General features: G+C 46.9%; 1 protein-coding gene across 6 annotated transcripts in view; it reads right to left on the bottom strand.

Annotated features, from left to right (window-relative positions):
* LOC130276901 (mucin-5AC-like) overlaps nt 1-21,417 on the bottom strand; it is a 442,145-nt gene that overhangs the window by 155,501 nt on the left and 265,227 nt on the right. For all 6 annotated transcript variants that reach the window (XM_056526890.1, XM_056526891.1, XM_056526895.1 and 3 more), the window contains one exon: nt 2,867-3,050. In XM_056526890.1, coding sequence (XP_056382865.1) covers nt 2,867-3,050 — 184 coding nt within the window. The remainder of the gene's footprint in view (nt 1-2,866; nt 3,051-21,417) is intronic.

Here is a 21,417-nt window from a genome sequence, read left to right as displayed (position 1 = left end):
TTTATATAAATATTCTCATTGATTAACAATTCATGCTTTTATGCCTGTTTGCTCAAACTCTCCTGATCCCTACCGGGTATTGTCTGTTATCCTTGTCCCTATTCCCCATTTTCCCTCCCCATTTTTTCACACTTTCTACCCATTAGAGTACACTACAATAAAAGACCAGCCATTCCGGCTCTATGCATGCATCTTTCTTTATGCGGCTACTGAAGAAAAGGCTCATGGCCTTGAAACGTGTCTATCCCTTTTCAGCCATCAGACCCCTACCCACATCCCCAACGTGAACTGTTCTCTATCTTATATCATGCCTACCATGAGGATGCTACTATGATCCATTTTCTGCTTAACCACGTCCACCACTCAATATATTAGACTGCATTTTGGCAATCCACACATCTGTTCTATATGATACAAGCTAAGCAGCCCTTGCTGCAGGGATTCTTCACCGCTCATGTGGCTACATCCGAATTCTGCCAGCGCAACTTCCCGGTGATCATCTCTCATTTTCAACTCATCTCTACACAGTTACTGCGCTGCAGGCGCACATCATCTTATTTTGCTGACAATCCACCTCGCACCAACAAACTGGCCAAGAGGCTGGAGCTGTGCTCCGAGGTCTGAGCTCTATATCGCATATATCTCCCAGGATCTGGTGAGCGGTGCTGTGCACCACAATACTATTAATGTGACTATTATTCCTATTGACTGTGTAACACAAGTCGGGTTTACAATAGTAATTTAGGGCCATAAAAGAGTACCTAATAATCCTCCCAATTTACTGCCCCCATCATGATAAACCACCCCCTGCCTTTATTTTTATTATTTTTTAATTTCTACCTTGATATTGTTCTGTATTTTCTTCTCAATCTCTGTCAGATTCACAGACTGGGAAGGGGCGTTACCCAGCAGACATCACATCATCTGAAGCCATGCAGGAGAACGTCCTCCTTTACTCTGCTGCATACAGCCTAGAGCAGTTCAGTGTGTGAGATGAGCTATGATTGGATAAGGCTGCTACCCCCCCCCCCCCTTCAGCGTTTCCTGCCTTTGGACTTCTACCAGGCCAGCAGGAGTCCAAAGTCAGTGCAAGAGATGGGGGGGGGGATGTGCTGTGGACAAGTAGGGAGACAATTAGAAGCAGATTTTTTAAACACAAATAAAGCATAGAAAACTTTTTTTTTAAACAAAATACATTAGAAAGATTCTTTATTTAAGGAGTGCAATAGCAAAAATTAGATTTAATGAGAGTGCCCATTTTAGGGTAGGGTCACATGTAGCATATACGGTGCATTTGTCATGTTGCAGGAAACCTGCAGGGCAGAAGGAAATATGCATCTTATTTTTCAATAAGCAGTCATACTGGGCTTCCCTGCCGTATCCCTGTGTGCGCAGTGAGGTTTGGAGGTGGGCCCCCACATCATAGTCACACCTCCACACACTGGGCCTGCGTCCAAACCTCTATAACATTTTAATATTTTCAAAAAAATGTCACCACCCAAGGAAAATAACCAAACCATGGTTTTAGTTTTGCATGAAACTACATCACTTAGCCATAACATTAACCCATTTATGTTACAGCAGTGTTTTTGTTTTCCACCTGTCTTCTAAAAGGAGAAAACTTTTTTGTATTTTACTTGATTTTGACAGGACAGATTGAATTTTTAATGACGTCATTTATTTTGTCATTTTTTTTTTTTTGATAACCATATTTTACCATTGTAAAATTCAGTGGTGTAAGAAGTATAAAAAAAATGTATTTAGTGGTAGACCTCATACTATATCCCTTGACTCTTCGGGAGGGAAATTTTTTTTTTCAAATAAACTGGTATCACAAAGTTTATACAGATTTGTAAATTATCTCTATATAAAAAATCTTAAGCCATCTAGTACTTATTAGCTGCTGTATGCTCCAGAGGAAGTTGTGTATATCTTTCTTTTCCGACCACAGTGCTCTCTGCTGCCACCTCTGTCCATGTCAGAAACTGTTCAGAGCAGGAGAAAATGCCCATAGCAAACTTTTTCTGCTCTAGACAGTTCCTGACACAGACAGAATTGGCAGCAGAGAGCACTGTGGTCAGACAGGAAAGAATGCACAACTTTCTCTGGAGCATACAGAAGCAGATAAGTTCTAGATGGCTTAAGATTTTTATACAGAGATAATTTACGAATCTGTAGGAAATTTGTGTTACCAGTTTATTTGAAAAAAAATTTTTTGTAGTATGAGGTCTACAACAAAGTTTTTTTTTTTTTTTGCCAAACTGCTGAGTTGGGCACCAAATTGTGAATTCCAGAAAATTCTGATGGAAGCATCTCACATAATATTCCATGATTACTAGTGCAAGACAAGCAATAACTGTGGATGAAACATGTCTAAGGGTTAAATGTGAGTACAGGTTCAATGATCATGATTTTGATTTATTTATTTCATTATCTGCCAAAAATTAATATTTATTATAATTATTTTAATAATTGATTTATTTAAAAAAAATTCCACCAAAAAAACAAACCAAAAAACAAACAACCCCCCAACCCCACGCCCCCCCCCCCCCCAAAAAAAAGAATAAAAAAAAAAGGAACAACCATTTTTGTCATTTCCCGCACTAGCAAAGAGCTGGTGTGAAATGTTTGATGCACCACTCCTGTCCACAGTTTGTCTGGTATTGCAGCGCAATTCCATTAAAGTGAATGTGACTGAGCTGCAGTACCACACACAACATGGGGACAGGAGTGGTGCTGTTTTTGCAAAAAAGATGCAGCATCTTTATAATTCTGGACAACCCTTTAAGCTTATGGCTTTAATCTATTTTACAATAAACTCTTATACACACAAAATAATATATATATATCATATAATGGCACCTACCACATTGTCCTTCAGTATTGTTCTTGAACAAGGTAGATGACAACTTTATTTCAAACAATGTACTGGTCAAGCTGATGTAAGCATCAATAGTGGTTATAGATACTACCATTTTTTCAAAGCTGCCGTAAATTACAATATCATCCATGATAAAAACTGGGTAAACATTTACTGAGTTAAAGAAGGCCTGCAAGGAGAAGCACTTATTGTATTTAGACATATGGAAGTATATTGACTAGGTAGTTGATATATAAGCTCAATTCTTTACCTTAAAGGGGTACTAAACATATGTTTTCAAATCAACTGGTTCCAGAAAGTTAAACAGATTTGTAAATTTCTTCTATTTAAAAATCCTTCTAGTATTTATCAGCTACCTTAGTCTGACCACAGTGCTCCCTGCTGACTCCTCTGTCCGTGTCAGGAACTGTCCAGAGTAGGAGGGGTTTGCTATGGGGATTTGCTCCTCGTCTGGACAGTTCCTGAAATGGACAGAGGAGTCAGCAGAGAGCACTGTGTACCAAAAAAAAAAAAAGATCACGGTGCAAAAAAATGAGACCTCATACAGCCCTGTATATGAAAAAATTAGAGAGATATAGGTGATCAAAATAGGGCACTTTTAAACATATTAGTTTTTTTAAAAGCAGTACAATAATAGAAAAGTGTAACAATGGGTATCATTTTAATCATATTGACCCAAAGAATAAAGAAAACATAATTTTTACCGTAAAATGTATAGCGTGAAAACTAAACCCTTTTCTTTTCAATTTCCTCAAATAAATTATAATTTTGGGGTTTAGCATACATTTTATGGTAAAATTAATGATTTCATTACAAAGTAAAATAAGTCACGCAAAAAAACAAAACCTTATATGGGTCTATGGATGAAAATATAAAACTGGCTCCAGAGAGTTAAACAGATTTGTAAATTACCTCTATTAAAAAATCTTAAAGCGCAACTGTCATGGAAATTATACCCCCCAGACTAATACCATGATAGCATAGATGATGATACGTGTAATGCAGCTGTACTTTTGGCTGCTGTTTATCACTCTTTATCAGCAGGAAAATAGTTTTATTGAGCGGTCAGCAACAGTCGGATAGGCGTGGCTGGGGATCGTAATGCCCCACCTCTGCCACGCCTATCCCCTGTAAGTGAGCGCTGGACCACTGTGTGATTGACACAGGTCCTCACCCCCGATGTCCATGATGTGTGGGCCGGCGTGACTCCACTGAGCCTTTACATATTATGTGCACCTTTATGTTATATGATATACAGTGCCTGTACTCCTTTCTTCTCCTGGTGCCAGAGACGCGCTGCTTCTGCTTTCACTACAGGCAGTGAACTCGCTCCCTGCCTCTAGCACTGCGCAGGCGCACTGAGCTGGCGGCAGACAATGGGAGCGAGCTCACTGCCTGTAGTGAAAGCAGAAGCAGCGCGTCTCTGGCACCAGGAGAAGAAAGGAGTACGGGCACTGTATATCATAAAGGTGCACATTATATGTATAGGCTCAGTGGAGTCACGCCGGCCCGCACATGATGCACATGATGGGGGGGTGGGGACCTGTGTGTCAATCACACAGTGGTCCAGCACTCACTTACAGGGGATAGGCGTGGTGGAGATGGGGCATTACGATCCCCAGCCATGCCTATCCGTCTGTTGCTGACCGCACGATAAAACTATTTTTCTGCTGATAAACAGTGATAAACAGCAGCCAAAAGTACAGCTGCATTACACGTATCATCATCTATACTATCATGTTATTAGTCTGGGAGGTATAATTTCCATGACAGTTGCGCTTTAATCCTTTAAGCACTTATGATCTGCTGAAGTTGAGTTGTTCTTTTCTGTAAGTGCTCTCTGATGACACCTGTCTCGGGAACTGTACAGAGTAGAAGCAAATCCCCATAGCAAACCTATTCTACTCTGTGCAGTTCCCGAGACAAGCAAAGATGTCAGCAGAGAGCACTGTTGCCAAACAGAAAAGAACAACTGAACTTCATCAGCTGATAATTATTGGAAGGAGAAATATTTTTTAATTGAAGTAATTTACAAATCTTTTTAACTTTCTGGAGCCAGTTGATATATAAAAAAAAGGTTTTTCCTGGAATACCCCTTTAAGGCCAAAATGGGCAGTGTCTTTAAAGGATTATGTAATGGACCAACACAAAAGAGTCCATTATTTGCAAGCGGTGGTAAAAAGTACATGGATTTTTAAATGTATTGAGCGCATATGCATTCACCTTATTACTGTAAAACCCCTAACAAAAATTTGGTGGAACCAATTGCCTTTACAACACTTGCAAATCACCTTTCTGCAATTTAGTCTCCGTACAAGGAGGAGATTTATAAAAACTTGTCCAGAGGAAAAGTTGCCCATAGCAACCAATCAGATCGCTTCTTTTATTTTTCAGAGGCCTTTTCAAAAATGAAAGAATCGATCTGATTGGTTGCTATGGGCAACTGAGCAACTTTTCCTCTGGACAGGTTGTGATAAATCTCCCCCCTCAGAGTTTATAAGAAAGCATAGGGTAGTTAGAAAAAATTGTCATGATGGCCTGGATTAAATGGAAAAGACAAGTGAACAACTCTGATTAAAGAAGACATTACCTGTGAGCCACCAGATGCACTGTAATAACTTGTCTGTAGTGGTAATTATAGCAGTTATGGTGTGGGGGTATTATTCAGACATTAACCCCTTAACGATGCAGGACGTATATTTACGTCCTGTGCCGTCTCCCGCGATATGAAGCGGGCTCGCGCTGCAACCCCGCATCACATCGTGTCGGTCCCGGCGCTCATCAACGGCCAGGACCCGCGGCTAACGCCGATCGCGGCAATGTGTGGTATTAACCCTTTAGAAGCGGCGGTCAAAGCTGACCGCCGCTTCTAAAGTGAAAGTGAAACTATCCCGGCTAGTCAGTCGGGCTGTTTGGGACCGCCGCGGTGAAATCGCCGGGAGGGCCCTTACCTGCCTCCTCGGTGTCCGATCGAGATCCAGGCAGGAGCAGTCAAGCGCCGATAACACTGATCACAGGCGTGTTAATACACACTAGTGATCAGCATGAGAGATCAGTGTGTGCAGTGTTATAGGTCCCTATGGGAGCTATAACACTGCAAAAAAAAAGTAAAAAATAAGTGTTAATAAAGGTCATTTAACCCCTTCCCTAATAAAAGTTTGAATCACCCCTCTTTCCCCATAAAAAAAATAAAACAGTGTAAATAAAATAAAAATAAACATATGTGGTATCGCCGCATGCGTAAATGTCCGAACTATAAAAATATATAATTAATTAAACCGCACGGTCAATGGCGTACACGCAAAAAAATTCCAAAGTCCAAAAAAGCTTATTTTTGGTCACTTTTTATACCATTAAAAATGAATAAAAAGGGATAAAAAAGTCAGATCAAAAGAAAAATCATACCGATAAAAATTTCAGATCACAGCGCAAAAAATGAGCCCTCATACCGCCCTTTACATGGAAAAGTAAAAAAGTTAAAGGGGTCAGAAGAGGACATTTTTAAACGTATACATTTTCCTGCATGTAGTTATGATTTTTTCCAGAAGTACGACAAAATCAAACCTATATAAGTAGGGTATCATTTTAACCGTATGGACCTACAGAATAATGATAAGGTGTCATTTTTACCGAAATATGCACTGCGTAGAAACGGAAGCCCCCAAAAGTTACAAAATGCTAAATTTTGGCATATGGATGCCTTAAAACTAAGGATATAGTCCAGGCGCTGGTCCTCACAATGGATGGTGTCAGGAGTCAGGTTTAGGTAAAATCAAGGTTCCTTTATTGCTGATTTGCAATAAAGGAACCTTGATTTTACCTAAACCTGACTCCTGGCACCATCCATTGTGAGGACCAGCGCCTGGACTATATCCTTAGTTTTACGGCATCCATATGCCAAAATTTTGCCTTTTCTGCTGAGGACTTATGGTCACTCAGAAAAGATCCGGAGCAGCGGTCACCCTCATCGTCTCAAGCGAGTCTACAGGCTTTCACAGGTGTTGTGCCCTCAGCACAACACTATCTGGTAAGCTCACATCTTACTTTACCCTGGGATTTACCGTTTTAAACTTATTGCACTAGGAGCGCACCTTATCCTTTTTTGTTTCCCTTTTGAAAAGTTACAAAATGGCATTTTTTCTTCGATTTTGTCGCACAATGATTTTTTTTTCTGTTTCGCCGTGAATTTTTTGGGTAAAATGACTAATGTCACTGCAACGGAGAATTGGTGACGCAAAAAATAAGCCATAATATGGATTTTTAGGTGGAAAATTGCAAGGGTTATGATTTTTAAAAGGTAAGGAGGAAAAAACGAAAGTGCAAAAACTGAAAAACCCTGAGTCCTTAAGGGGTTAATTAGGCTCATCGCTGGAAATAAGTAAACTTTAATCACATATATGGTCTGTAGTGGTAATAATAGCAGTTGTGGTGTGGCAACATTAGTTAGGAAGTATGTAAGGAAATTACTAGATATAACTGCACTGTAATCATATGGTCTGTCGCGGTCTGTTGTGGTAATGATATTGGTTAATGTCAGTCGTCACCTCCTAGGTCCTCCTTTTAAACTCAGGTGACAGGCTGACAACAATACTAGTGTGAAATATGTATTCCCACAATTTTAAATTATTCCATATCCACATGATAGGCAATAACTAGAACTATTGGGAGTCTGACTACTGGGATCCCCAATGATCACAAGAATGGAGATAAAATGTCCTCCAAAATGAAGGGAGTGAAGCTGCACTCCATTCTCCCATAGAGAGACAATGCTTTATAAACAATGAATGGCGTGTTGGCCTTGCATGTGCGGTGTATTATAAACAGCAGTGTGAGAATATTGAATATGTGAAGAGCCTAGGTGTGGTTGGAGCTTGACTGAGGGTTTTGTTAGGACGTGGCACAGGGTGTGATTAGGGGAATAGCTCGGGGCAGTGTGTTTGTAATTTTGGGTGCACACCCTAATCCTACAGGCTGTGAAAGCCTATGCTAAAGTGGTGTGATATCTTATTCTTTTTGGAAGCCAAATCGAAACAGTATGGGCTGTCTGAGAATTCAATTCTATGGGGAAAATGTATCTGGGTCAATGGGACCTGTGTAAAACTTTTGCCCTGAGTTAGAGAAACTGGATGGAATTGGCTGCTGTATAACATGTACTGTGGCCTGTGAGTTGCAGTTCTGTGAAGCTGGTCAACTGGTGGAGGCTGGTTCACGGGTTTCTTAAAAATAGGCTAGCAGTAAAGGTGCAACTAGAATGTAGCATAATATTAGTTAAGGATAATTTGTTTTCCTTTGAAGTGACTACTGTGAAAATAACATTGACCTATTTGAAAATAGATTTTAATTGAGTTTGGTACTATTATAAGTATACTACTCTTTTGCTTTCATCGCAGTTTAAAGGTGAGAAGCCATTAAGAAGGCGGTACCTTCCTGCTAACAAGGACTTGACCAAAGAGTGAGACCACTTGTTGGTCTAATGCCATACTCCTGTAGCATAAAGCATGTACTTCTGCACAGCTCTCAACCATGGCTGGCTCAATACATATCTATATAAAGTGAAAGGGTGAACTTTTGAGAAGTTTCTAAGTGGAACAGACTGTAGCAGAAGGTTCACAGAAGCCCTATAAAATGGTAGAAAGCTGGCAGCCACTTCGGGCACTACATGACTGTTACGCCTAGCGCTCCGGGCCCCCGCTCCTCCCCGGAGCGCTCACGGCGTCTTTCTCCCTGCAGCTCCCCGGTCGGTCCCGCTGACCGGGAGCGCTGCTCTGTCATGGCCGTTGGGGATGCGATTCGCACAGCGGGACGCGCCCGCTCGCGAATCGCATCCCAGGTCACTTACCCGTTCCCGTCCCCTGCTGTCATGTGCTGGCGCGCGCGGCTCCGCTCTCTAGGGCGCGCGCGCGCCAGCTCCCTGAGACTTAAAGGGCCAGTGCACCAATGATTGGTGCCTGGCCCAATTAGCTTAATTGGCTCCCACCTGCTCCCTGGCTATATCTGGTCTCCTCCCTTGCACTCCCTTGCCGGATCTTGTTGCCCTTGTGCCTAGTGAAAGCGTTTTGTGTGTTTAAAGCCTGTGTACCAGAACTTCTGCTATCTCCCCTGACTACGATCCTTGCTGCCTGCCCCGACCTTCTGCTACGTCCGACCTTGCTTCTGTCTACTCCCTTGTACCGCGCCTATCTTCAGCAGTCAGAGAGGTTGAGCCGTTGCCAGTGGATACGACCTGGTCACTACCGCCGCAGCAAGACCATCCCGCTTTGCGGCGGGCTCTGGTGAAAACCAGTAGTGACTTAGAACCGGTCCACTGGCACGGTCCACGCCAATCCCTCTCTGGCACAGAGGATCCACCTCCTGCCAGCCGGCATCGTGACAGTAGATCCGGCCATGGATCCCGCTGAAGTACCTCTGCCAGATGTCGCTGACCTCACCACGGTGGTCGCCCAGCACTCACAACAGATAACGCAACAAGGCCACGAGCTGTCTCAACTGACCGTGATGCTACAGCAGCTACTACCACAGCTTCAGCAATCATCTCCTCCGCCAGCTCCTGCACCTCCTCCGCAGCGAGTGGCCGCCTCAGGCCTACGACTATCCTTGCCGGATAAATTTGATGGGGACTCTAAGTTTTGCCGTGGCTTTCTTTCACAATGTTCCCTGCACTTGGAGATGATGTCGGACCAGTTTCCTACTGAAAGGTCTAAGGTGGCTTTCGTAGTCAGCCTTCTGTCTGGAAAAGCTCTGTCATGGGCCACACCGCTCTGGGACCGCAATGACCCCGTCACTGCCTCTGTACACTCCTTCTTCTCGGAAATTCGAAGTGTCTTTGAGGAACCTGCCCGAGCCTCTTCTGCTGAGACTGCCCTGCTGAACCTGGTCCAGGGTAATTCTTCCGTTGGCGAGTACGCCGTGCAATTCCGTACTCTTGCTTCAGAACTTTCCTGGAATAATGAGGCCCTCTGCGCGACCTTTAAAAAAGGCCTATCCAGCAACATTAAAGATGTTCTGGCCGCACGAGAAATTCCTGCTAACCTACATGAACTCATTCATCTTGCCACTCGCATTGACATGCGTTTTTCCGAAAGGCGTCAGGAGCTCCGCCAGGATATGGACTTTGTTCGCACGAGGCGTTTTTTCTCCCCGGCTCCTCTCTCCTCTGGTCCTCTGCAATCCGTTCCTGTGCCTCCCGCCGTGGAGGCTATGCAAGTTGACCGGTCTCGCCTGACACCTCAAGAGAGGACATGACGCCGCATGGAGAATCTCTGCCTGTACTGTGCCGGTACCGAACACTTCCTGAAGGATTGTCCTATCCGTCCTCCCCGCCTGGAAAGACGTACGCTGACTCCGCACAAAGGTGAAAGAGTCCTTGATGTCAACTCTGCTTCTCCACATCTTACTGTGCCTGTGCGGATATCTGCCTCTACCTTCTCCTTCTCCACTAAGGCCTTCTTGGACTCCGGATCTGCAGGAAACTTTATTTTGGCCTCTCTCATCAACAGGTTCAACATCCCAGTGACCAGTCTCGCCAGACCTCTCTACATCAATTGCGTTAACAATGAAAGATTGGACTGTGCCGTGCGTTACCGCACGGAACCCCTCCTAATGTGCATTGGACCTCACCACGAAAAAATTGAGTTTTTGGTCCTCTCCAATTGCACTTCCGAAATTCTCCTTGGACTACCCTGGCTTCAACACCATTCCCCAACCCTGGATTGGTCCACAGGGGAGATCAAGAGTTGGGGCCCCTCTTGTTTCAAGGACTGCCTTAAACCGGTTACCAGTACTCCTTGCCGTGACCCTGTGGTTCCCCCTGTAACCGGTCTCCCTAAGGCCTATATGGACTTTGCGGATGTTTTTTGCAAAAAACAAGCTGAGACTCTACCTCCTCACAGGCCTTATGACTGTCCTATTGACCTCCTCCCGGGCACCACTCCACCCCGGGGCAGAATTTATCCTCTCTCTGCCCCAGAGACTCTTGCTATATCTGAGTACATCCAGGAAAATTTAAAAAAGGGCTTTATCCTCAAATCCTCCTCTCCTGCCGGAGCCGGATTTTTCTTTGTGTCCAAAAAAGATGGCTCCCTACGTCCTTGCATTGACTACCGCGGTCTTAATAAAATCACGGTAAAGAACCGCTACCCTCTACCTCTCATCTCTGAACTCTTTGATCGCCTCCAAGGTGCCCACATCTTTACCAAACTGGACTTAAGAGGTGCTTATAATCTCATCCGCATCAGAGAGGGGGATGAATGGAAAACGGCATTTAACACTAGAGATGGACACTTTGAGTATCTGGTCATGCCCTTTGGCCTGTGCAACGCCCCTGCCGTCTTCCAAGACTTTGTTAATGAAATTTTTCGTGATCTCTTATATTCCTGTGTTGTTGTGTATCTGGACGATATCCTGATTTTTTCTGCCAACCTAGAAGAACACCGCCAGCATGTCCGCATGGTTCTTCAGAGACTTCGTGACAATCAACTTTATGCCAAAATGGAGAAATGTCTGTTTGAATGTCAATCTCTTCCTTTCCTAGGATACTTGGTCTCTGGCCAGGGACTACAAATGGATCCAGACAAACTCTCTGCTGTCTTAGATTGGCCACGCCCCTCCGGACTCCGTGCTATCCAACGTTTTTTGGGGTTCGCCAATTATTACAGACAATTTATTCCACATTTTTCCACCATTGTGGCTCCTATTGTGGCTTTAACCAAAAAGAATGCCAATCCTAAGTCATGGCCTCCTCAAGCGGAAGACGCCTTTAAACAGCTCAAGTCTGCCTTTTCTTCAGCTCCCGTGCTCTCCAGACCTGACCCATCTAAACCCTTCCTATTGGAGGTTGATGCCTCCTCAGTAGGAGCTGGAGCGGTCCTTCTACTAAAAAATTCTTCCGGGCATGCTGTTACTTGTGGGTTTTTTTCTAGGACCTTCTCTCCGGCGGAGAGGAACTACTCCATCGGGGATCGAGAGCTACTAGCCATTAAATTAGCACTTGAGGAATGGAGGCATCTGCTGGAGGGATCAAGATTTCCAGTTATTATTTACACCGATCACAAGAACCTCTCCTATCTCCAGTCTGCCCAACGGCTGAATCCTCGCCAGGCCAGGTGGTCTCTGTTCTTTGCCCGATTTAATTTTGAAATTCACTTTCGGCCTGCCGATAAGAACATTAGGGCAGATGCTCTCTCTCGTTCCTCGGATGCCTCGGAAGTAGAGCTCTCTCCGCAACACATCATTCCTCCTGACTGCCTGATCTCCACTTCTCCAGCCTCCATCAGGCAAACTCCTCCAGGGAAGACATTCGTCTCTCCACGCCAACGCCTCGGGATCCTCAAATGGGGTCACTCCTCCCATCTCGCAGGTCATGCGGGCATCAAGAAATCCGTACAACTCATCTCTCGTTTCTATTGGTGGCCGACTCTGGAGACGGATGTTGTGGATTTTGTGCGAGCCTGCACTGTCTGTGCCCGGGATAAGACTCCTCGCCAGAAGCCCGCTGGTCTTCTTCATCCTCTGCCTGTTCCCGAACAGCCTTGGTCTCTGATTGGTATGGACTTTATTACAGACTTACCCTCATCCCGTGGCAACACTGTTGTTTGGGTGGTCGTTGATCGATTCTCCAAGATGGCACATTTCATCCCTCTTCCTGGTCTTCCTTCTGCGCCTCAGTTGGCAAAACAATTTTTTGTACACATTTTTCGTCTTCACGGGTTGCCCACGCAGATCGTCTCGGATAGAGGCGTCCAATTCGTGTCTAAATTCTGGAGGGCTCTCTGTAAACAACTCAAGATTAAATTAAACTTTTCTTCTGCTTATCATCCTCAATCCAATGGGCAAGTAGAAAGAATTAACCAGGTCCTGGGTGATTATTTACGGCATTTTGTTTCCTCCCGCCAGGATGACTGGGCAGATCTTCTACCATGGGCCGAATTCTCGTATAACTTCAGAGTTTCTGAATCTTCTTCCAAATCCCCATTTTTCGTGGTGTACGGCCGTCACCCTCTTCCCCCCCTCCCTACTCCCTTGCCCTCTGGTGTACCCGCTGTGGATGAAATAACTCGTGATCTTTCCACCATATGGAAAGAGACTCAAAATTCTCTCTTACAGGCTTCTTCACGCATGAAGAAGTTTGCTGATAAGAAAAGAAGAGCTCCCCCCATTTTTTCTCCCGGAGACAAGGTATGGCTCTCCGCTAAATATGTCCGCTTCCGTGTTCCCAGCTACAAATTGGGACCACGCTATCTTGGTCCTTTCAAAATTTTGTGCCAGATTAATCCTGTCTCTTATAAACTTCTTCTCCCTCCTTCTCTTCGTATTCCTAATGCCTTTCACGTTTCTCTTCTTAAACCACTCATCATCAACCGTTTCTCTCCTAAATTTATCTCTCCCACTCCTGTCTCCGGTTCTTCAGACATCTTTCCTGTAAAGGAGATACTGGCCTCCAAAAAGGTCAGAGGAAAAACCTTCTTTTTGGTTGACTGGGAGGGCTGTGGTCCTGAAGAGAGATCCTGGGAACCTGAGGACAATATCCTAGATAAAAATCTGGTCCTCAGGTTCTCAGGCTCCAAGAAGAGGGGGAGACCCAAGGGGGGGGTACTGTTACGCCGAACGCTCCGGGTCCCCGCTCCTCCCCGGAGCGCTCGCTACACTCTCGCTCCCGCAGCGCCCCGGTCAGATCCACTGACCGGGTGCGCTGCGATTCCGCCTCCAGCCGGGGTGCGATTCGCGATGCGGGTGGCGCCCGCTCGCGATGCGCACCCCGGCTCCCGTACCTGACTCGCTCTCCGTCGGTCCTGTCCCGGCACGCGCGGCCCCGCTCCCTAGGGCGCGCGCGCGCCGGGTCTCTGCGATTTAAAGGGCCACTGTGCCGCTGATTGGCGCAGTGGTTCTAATCAGTGTGTTCACCTGTGCACTCCCTATTTATACCTCACTTCCCCTGCACTCCCTCGCCGGATCTTGTTGCCATTGTGCCAGTGAAAGCGTTCCCTTGTGTGTTCCTAGCCTGTGTTCCAGACCTCCTGCCGTTGCCCCTGACTACGATCCTTGCTGTCTGCCCCGACCTTCTGCTACGTCCGACCTTGCTTCTGTCTACTCCCTTGTACCGCGCCTATCTTCAGCAGTCAGAGAGGTTGAGCCGTTGCCAGTGGATACGACCTGGTCACTACCGCCGCAGCAAGACCATCCCGCTTTGCGGCGGGCTCTGGTGAAAACCAGTAGTGACTTAGAACCGGTCCACTGGCACGGTCCACGCCAATCCCTCTCTGGCACAGAGGATCCACCTCCTGCCAGCCGGCATCGTGACAACCATTTAGAAGAGGACTAGAGATGAGCGAATCGAATCTGACGAACCCGAATTCGTTACGAATTTCAGGAAAAATTTGATTCTGATCGAATACGAACCTCGTCGCGATTCGCACAAATTGCTTTATTAAACTCCATTTTCCTGCTATCTAGGCTGTTTTAGACCTAAGATGGCGGCTCCACATGTCAGTACATGGGGCAAGGCACCATGGGAGGGCGGGAAGCTGGCGCGGGAATCAAGGTAGGTGGGCTGACCCTGAATCACATGTCAGATGCAGCCTATCAGTGTTCACTGACCCCTGTGATGTCACAGCCCTATATAATCGGCGGCCATCTTCCCTCTGGTCATATCTTCTCCACACGAGATAGGGAAAGGAAGTGACTGCACGTCTGTGTGCTGATCGCTTACAACAGCGTTATACAGCATCCGACCGCTACGAGTAGCGGTGACATCAGCATTAGGGAAAGATACAGGGCACAGTGTTGCTGCAGTTCTGACCGAGAACGATTCTAGCAAAACCTCGTATTCTCCTTACTCAATATAGCAGGCATAGAGGTGCTGCATAGCAGTCACCTGCGTCATAGATCTCACAGCTGTTTTACCTGTATGGAGCATCTAATCTCCTCTTTTTTCAGCCCAATTGAGTTTTTTCTGTTTCTCCACAAATCTGATTCTCACAATTGTGTGACAGAGTGCAATTTAGGGTTTAATCCCTGTAAAAAAAAAATTCTGTGGTGCTGCCCAGTTGGGTCCTGCTGCTGTTCAGAAATAAGTCATATTAGTGTGGACTTTAGTGCCTTTTTACCATTTTTCACCTGTTACTCTGTCTCTGCTAAATTCAGTGTTATACCACACGTTATACACCTGCCGGTGTATGAAAGAAAAAAAAAGTTTTTCATGCGTACAAATAGGCTTAACAGTGGCCTTATCATTGCAAAGGGCCTACATACAAGCAAATAGCGTACCATATACTACCTTCTTTTCTGTCTCTGTGCTAAATTAAGTGTTATACCACACGTTATACACCTGCCGGTGTATTAAAGAAAAAAAGAAAGTTTTTCCTGCGTACAAATACGCTTAACAGTGCACTCATCATTGCAAAGGGCATACATAGAACCAAGAAGTGTACTATTTACTACCTGTTATTCTGTCTCTGTGCTAAATTCAGTGCTATTCCACACATTAGTATACACCTGCTGGTGTATTTAAAAAAAAAGTGTTTTTTCTGCGTAGAAATATGCATACCAGTGCGCTCATCATTGCAAAGGGCATTCATACAACAAAGGAGTGTACTATTTAGTAACTGTTATTCTGTCTAGGGCCTATATACTTTGAAAGGACAGCCGTAAGTAATCGCCTCCTGCTGTTCTATACCCTCATAAACGCACTAAGTATGTCAGGCAGGGAAGTGCCAGGACGTGCACAGAGAAGGGGCAGAGGCCTACATACGTCAGGCAGAGTTGGCAGCAGACTTGGGGCGAGTGGCAGCAGGAGTCGCAGCAATAGGCCTGAGCTCCCTTTAACACCCAGTGGTCGTGTCGTCGACCCATCTCTCTTTGTCAATTGGTTTGCACACTCATCCCGATCATCACAAGCGACATCTGACAACCCCAGTCAAGAGTCGGTGGGTTCCTCAGACACAACCCTCAGTTGGCATGGCCCGGGAGCAGTCACCGTAATCCCATTGCCTTTGTCCTATACTGTTCCCTCTCCCAAAGAAGTATCTCACGCTTTGGGTTCAGCTCCACTATTTAGTGAGGACGATGTAATAGAGGACAGTCAGCAGCTAATTCACCAAAAGATCACCGAAGTGATCCACTAATTCCCTATATTTCCCATATATTTGTTAAAAGGTATAATCTTTATTTTATTAATAAAGATTATACCTTTTAACAAATATATGGGAAATATAGGGAATTAGTGGATCACTTTGGTGATCTTTTGGTGAATTGGTTTAAATAACCCTCCATATATTAGTCCGCAGTTGGATCAGTCAGCAGCTAATGGGCAGCAAAGAATGTGAGGAGACTGTTCAGGGTCCTGAGGCAGACACTGTTGTGGAACACGAGGAGGACATCAGTGACGTGCACACATCTTTTGATGATGATGAAGCCGATTGCAATTGGGAGCCGAGTGCAGAAGCCGGGGCTTCATCATCATCAGGAGAAGAGATTTGCTCTTTGTCTATGAGGCAGCAAGGCGGTAGCACGGTTGGCAATCAGAGTGGAGGTGGCAGTAGTGGAAATTCAGGAGCCAAACGTGCCAGTGGGAGACCACCTGCTTCGCGGCAAGCTACCATTCAGGGAGGTAGTGGAACAGGGGTTCCTGGAGACGGTGCCAATAGCAGAGAAATATAAGGACTGCGGGTGGGAAAATCAGCTACTCTGCGGTGTGGTTGTTCTTCATAAAGAATCCGGAGGACCTTTGCGTAGTCACATGCAAAATCTGTCGGCAGAAAGTGAAGCGTGGCCAGGGTCCCAATCTCGGCTCCATGGCCCTGCGTCAACACATGATTTGCCACCATAAAGTGGCCTGGGATAACCGTGGCTCCGATGTACTGGTCCAGTCTGCCGCATCAACCAGTGGCCATCCGCTCCCTCCGTCATCCAACCAAGGCTCCACCACCTCAGCTGAAGGGAGCATTGTGTCAGACCCTCCTTCTTGCGCTCCTGCTTCTTCCGCTCGTAGTCAGCCATTCCACTAAAAATCGATCGGCGAAGCCATGTCCAAGAGACAACAGTATGCGCCCACTCATCCAACGGCGCAGAAGTTGAATGTGCTCCTGTCCAAGTTGCTGGTGTGGCAGTCCCTCCCTTTCCAACTGGTGGACTCTGCAGCTTTCAGGGAATTCATGGCTTGTGCCGAGACAAGGTGGAGAGTCCCAAGCCGTCATTTCTTTGCGAAGAAGGCAGTACCAGCCCTGCATAAGTTTGTACAAGAGAAGGTGGGCCAGTCCTTGAGCCTGTCGGTGTGTTCAAAAGTGCACGGCAGCGCTGACGTGTGTGTTACGCCGAGCGCTCCGGGTCCCCGCTCCTCCCCGGAGCGCTCGCAACATCCTCGCAATCGCAGCGCCCCGGTCAGACCTGCTGACAGGGTGCGCTGCGATACCTCTCCCAGCCGGGATGCGATTCGCGATGCGGGTGGCGCCCGCTCGCGATGCGCACCCCGGCTCCCGTACCTGACTCGCTCTCTGTCGGTCCTGTCCCGGCGCGCGCGGCCCCGCTCCTTAGGGCGCGCGCGCGCCGGATCTCTACGATTTAAAGGGCCACTGCGCCGCTGATTGGCGCAGTTGGCTTAATCAGTTCATTCACCTGTGCACTTCCCTATTTAACCTCACTTCCCCTTCCCTTCCTTGCCGGATCTTGTTGCCATCGTGCCAGTGAAAGCGTTTCCCAGTGTGTTCCTAGCCTGTGTTCCAGACCTCCTGCCGTTGCCCCTGACTACGATCCTTGCTGCCTGCCCCGACCTTCTGCTACGTCCGACCTTGCTCTTGTCTTCTCCCTTGTACCGCGCCTATCTTCAGCAGTCAGAGAGGTTGAGCCGTTGCTAGTGGATACGACCTGGTTGCTACCGCCGCTGCAAGACCATCCCGCTTTGCGGCGGGCTCTGGTGAAAACCAGTAGCAGCTTAGAACCGGTCCACTAGCACGGTCCACGCCAATCCCTCTCTGGCACAGAGGATCCACCTCCTGCCAGCCGAATCGTGACAGTAGATCCGGCCATGGATCCCGCTGAAGTTCCACTGCCAGTTGTCGCCGACCTCACCACGGTGGTCGCCCAGCAGTCGCAACAGATAGCGCAACAAGGCCACCAGCTGTCTCAACTGACCGTGATGCTACAGCAGCTACTACCACAGCTTCAGCAATCATCTCCTCCGCCAGCTCCTGCACCTCCTCCGCAGCGAGTGGCCGCTTCCGGCCTACGACTTTCCTTGCTGGATAAATTTGATGGGGACTCCAAGTTTTGCCGTGGCTTTCTTTCACAATGTTCCCTGCACTTGGAGATGATGTCGGACCAGTTTCCTACTGAAAGGTCTAAGGTGGCTTTCGTAGTCAGCCTTCTGTCTGGGAAAGCTCTGTCATGGGCCACACCGCTCTGGGACCGCAATGACCCCGTCACTGCCTCTGTACACTCCTTCTCGGAAATTCGAAGTGTCTTTGAGGAACCTGCCCGAGCCTCTTCTGCTGAGACTGCCCTGCTGAACCTGGTCCAGGGTAATTCTTCCGTTGGCGAGTACGCCATCCAATTCCGTACTCTTGCTTCCGAACTATCCTGGAATAATGAGGCCCTCTGCGCGACCTTTAAAAAAGGCCTATCCAGCAACATTAAAGATGTTCTGGCCGCACGAGAAATTCCTGCTAACCTACATGAACTCATTCATCTTGCCACTCGCATTGACATGCGTTTTTCCGAAAGGCGTCAGGAGCTCCGCCAGGATATGGACTTTGTTCGCACGAGGCGTTTTTTCTCCCCGGCTCCTCTCTCCTCTGGTCCTCTGCAATCCGTTCCTGTGCCTCCCAGTGTGGAGGCTATGCAAGTTGACCGGTCTCGCTTGACACCTCAAGAGAGGACACGACGCCGCATGGAGAATCTTTGCCTGTACTGTGCCGGTACCGAACACTTCCTGAAGGATTGTCCTATCCGTCCTCCCCGCCTGGAAAGACGTACGCTGACTCCGCACAAAGGTGAGACAGTTCTTGATGTCAACTCTGCTTCTCCACGCCTTACTGTGCCTGTGCGGATATCTGCCTCTACCTTCTCCTTCTCTACTAAGGCCTTCTTGGATTCCGGATCTGCAGGAAATTTTATTTTGGCCTCCCTCATCAACAGGTTCAACATCCCAGTGACCAGTCTCGCCAGACCCCTCTACATCAATTGTGTTAACAATGAAAGATTGGACTGTGCCGTGCGTTACCGCACGGAACCCCTCCTAATGTGCATCGGACCTCATCACGAAAAAATTTAGTTTTTGGTCCTCTCCAATTGCACTTCCGAAATTCTCCTTGGACTACCGTGGCTTCAACGCCATTCCCCAACCCTTGATTGGTCCACAGGAGAGATCAAGAGCTGGGGAACTTCTTGTTTCAAGGACTGTCTTAAACCGGTTCCCAGTACTCCCTGCCGTGACCCTGTGGTTCCCCCTGTAACCGGTCTCCCTAAGGCTTATATGGACTATGCTGACGTATTTTGCAAAAAGCAAGCTGAGACTTTACCCCCTCACAGGCCTTTTGACTGTCCTATTGACCTCCTCCCGGGCACTACTCCACCCCGGGGCAGAATTTATCCTCTGTCCGCCCCAGAGACTCTTGCTATGTCTGAATACATCCAGGAAAATTTACAAAAGGGATTTATCCGCAAATCCTCCTCTCCTGCCGGAGCTGGATTTTTCTTTGTGTCCAAAAAAGATGGCTCCCTACGTCCTTGCATTGATTACCGCGGACTTAATAAAATCACGGTAAAGAACCGCTACCCTCTACCTCTTATCTCTGAACTCTTTGATCGCCTTCAAGGTGCCCACATCTTTACCAAACTGGACTTAAGAGGTGCATATAATCTCATCCGCATCAGGGAGGGGGACGAATGGAAAACTGCATTTAACACCAGAGACGGACACTTTGAGTATCTGGTCATGCCCTTTGGCCTGTGCAACGCCCCTGCCGTCTTCCAAGACTTTGTTAATGACATTTTTCGTGATCTCTTATATTCCTGTGTTGTTGTGTATCTGGACGATATTCTGATTTTTTCTGCCAACTTAGAAGAACATCGCCAGCATGTCCGCATGGTTCTTCAGAGACTTCGAGACAATCAACTTTATGCCAAAATGGAGAAATGTCTGTTTGAATGTCAATCTCTTCCTTTCCTAGGATACTTGGTCTCTGGCCAGGGACTACAAATGGACCCAGATAAACTCTCTGCCGTCTTAGATTGGCCACGACCCTCCGGACTCCGTGCTATCCAACGTTTTTTGGGGTTCGCCAATTATTACAGACAATTCATTCCACATTTTTCCACTATTGTGGCTCCTATCGTGGCTTTAACCAAGAAGAATGCCAATCCTAAGTCCTGGTCTCCCCAAGCGGAAGACGCATTTAAACGGCTCAAGTCTGCCTTTTCTTCTGCTCCCGTGCTCTCCAGACCTGACCCATCTAAACCCTTCCTATTGGAGGTTGATGCCTCCTCAGTAGGAGCTGGAGCGGTCCTTCTACAAAAAAATTCCTCCGGGCATGCTGTTACTTGTGGTTTTTTTTCTAGGACCTTCTCTCCGGCGGAGAGGAACTACTCCATCGGGGATCGAGAACTACTGGCCATTAAATTGGCACTTGAGGAATGGAGGCATCTGCTGGAGGGATCAAAATTTCCAGTTATCATTGTCACCGATCACAAGAATCTCTCCTATCTCCAGTCTGCCCAACGGCTGAATCCTCGCCAGGCCAGGTGGTCGTTGTTCTTTGCCCGTTTTAACTTTGAAATTCATTTTCGCCCTGCCGACAAGAACATTAGGGCCGATGCTCTCTCTCGTTCCTCGGATGCCTCGGAAGTAGAGGTCTCTCCGCAACACATCATTCCTCCTGACTGTCTGATCTCCTCTTCTCCAGCCTCCATCAGACAAACTCCTCCTGGGAAGACCTTCGTTTCTCCACGCCAGCGTCTCGGGATTCTCAAATGGGGTCACTCCTCCCACCTCGCAGGCCATGCGGGCATCAAAAAGTCCTTGCAACTCATCTCTCGTTTCTATTGGTGGCCGACTCTGGAAACAGATGTTGTTGATTTTGTGCGGGCCTGTACTGTCTGTGCCCGGGATAAGACTCCTCGCCAGAAGCCTGCTGGTCTCCTTCACCCTCTGCCTGTCCCCGAACAGCCTTGGTCTCTGATTGGTATGGACTTTATTACAGACCTACCCCCATCCCGTGGCAACACTGTTGTTTGGGTGGTCGTTGATTGATTTTCCAAGATGGCACATTTTATTCCTCTTCCTGGTCTTCCTTCAGCGCCTCAGTTGGCAAAACAATTTTTTGTACACATTTTTCGTCTTCACGGTTTGCCCACGTAGATTGTCTCAGATAGAGGTGTCCAATTCGTGTCAAAATTCTGGAGGGCTCTCTGTAAACAACTCAAGATTAAATTAAACTTCTCTTCTGCTTATCTTCCTCAATCCAATGGGCAAGTAGAAAGAATTAACCAGGTCCTGGGTGATTATTTACGGCATTTTGTTTCCTCCCGCCAGGATGACTGGGCAGATC

The sequence above is a fragment of the Hyla sarda genome, chromosome 6 (assembly GCF_029499605.1).
Source record: "Hyla sarda isolate aHylSar1 chromosome 6, aHylSar1.hap1, whole genome shotgun sequence".
NCBI lineage: Eukaryota > Metazoa > Chordata > Amphibia > Anura > Hylidae > Hyla > Hyla sarda.
Note: the sequence above shows the minus strand (reverse complement) of the source record. Positions and strands in the feature narration are given on the sequence as shown.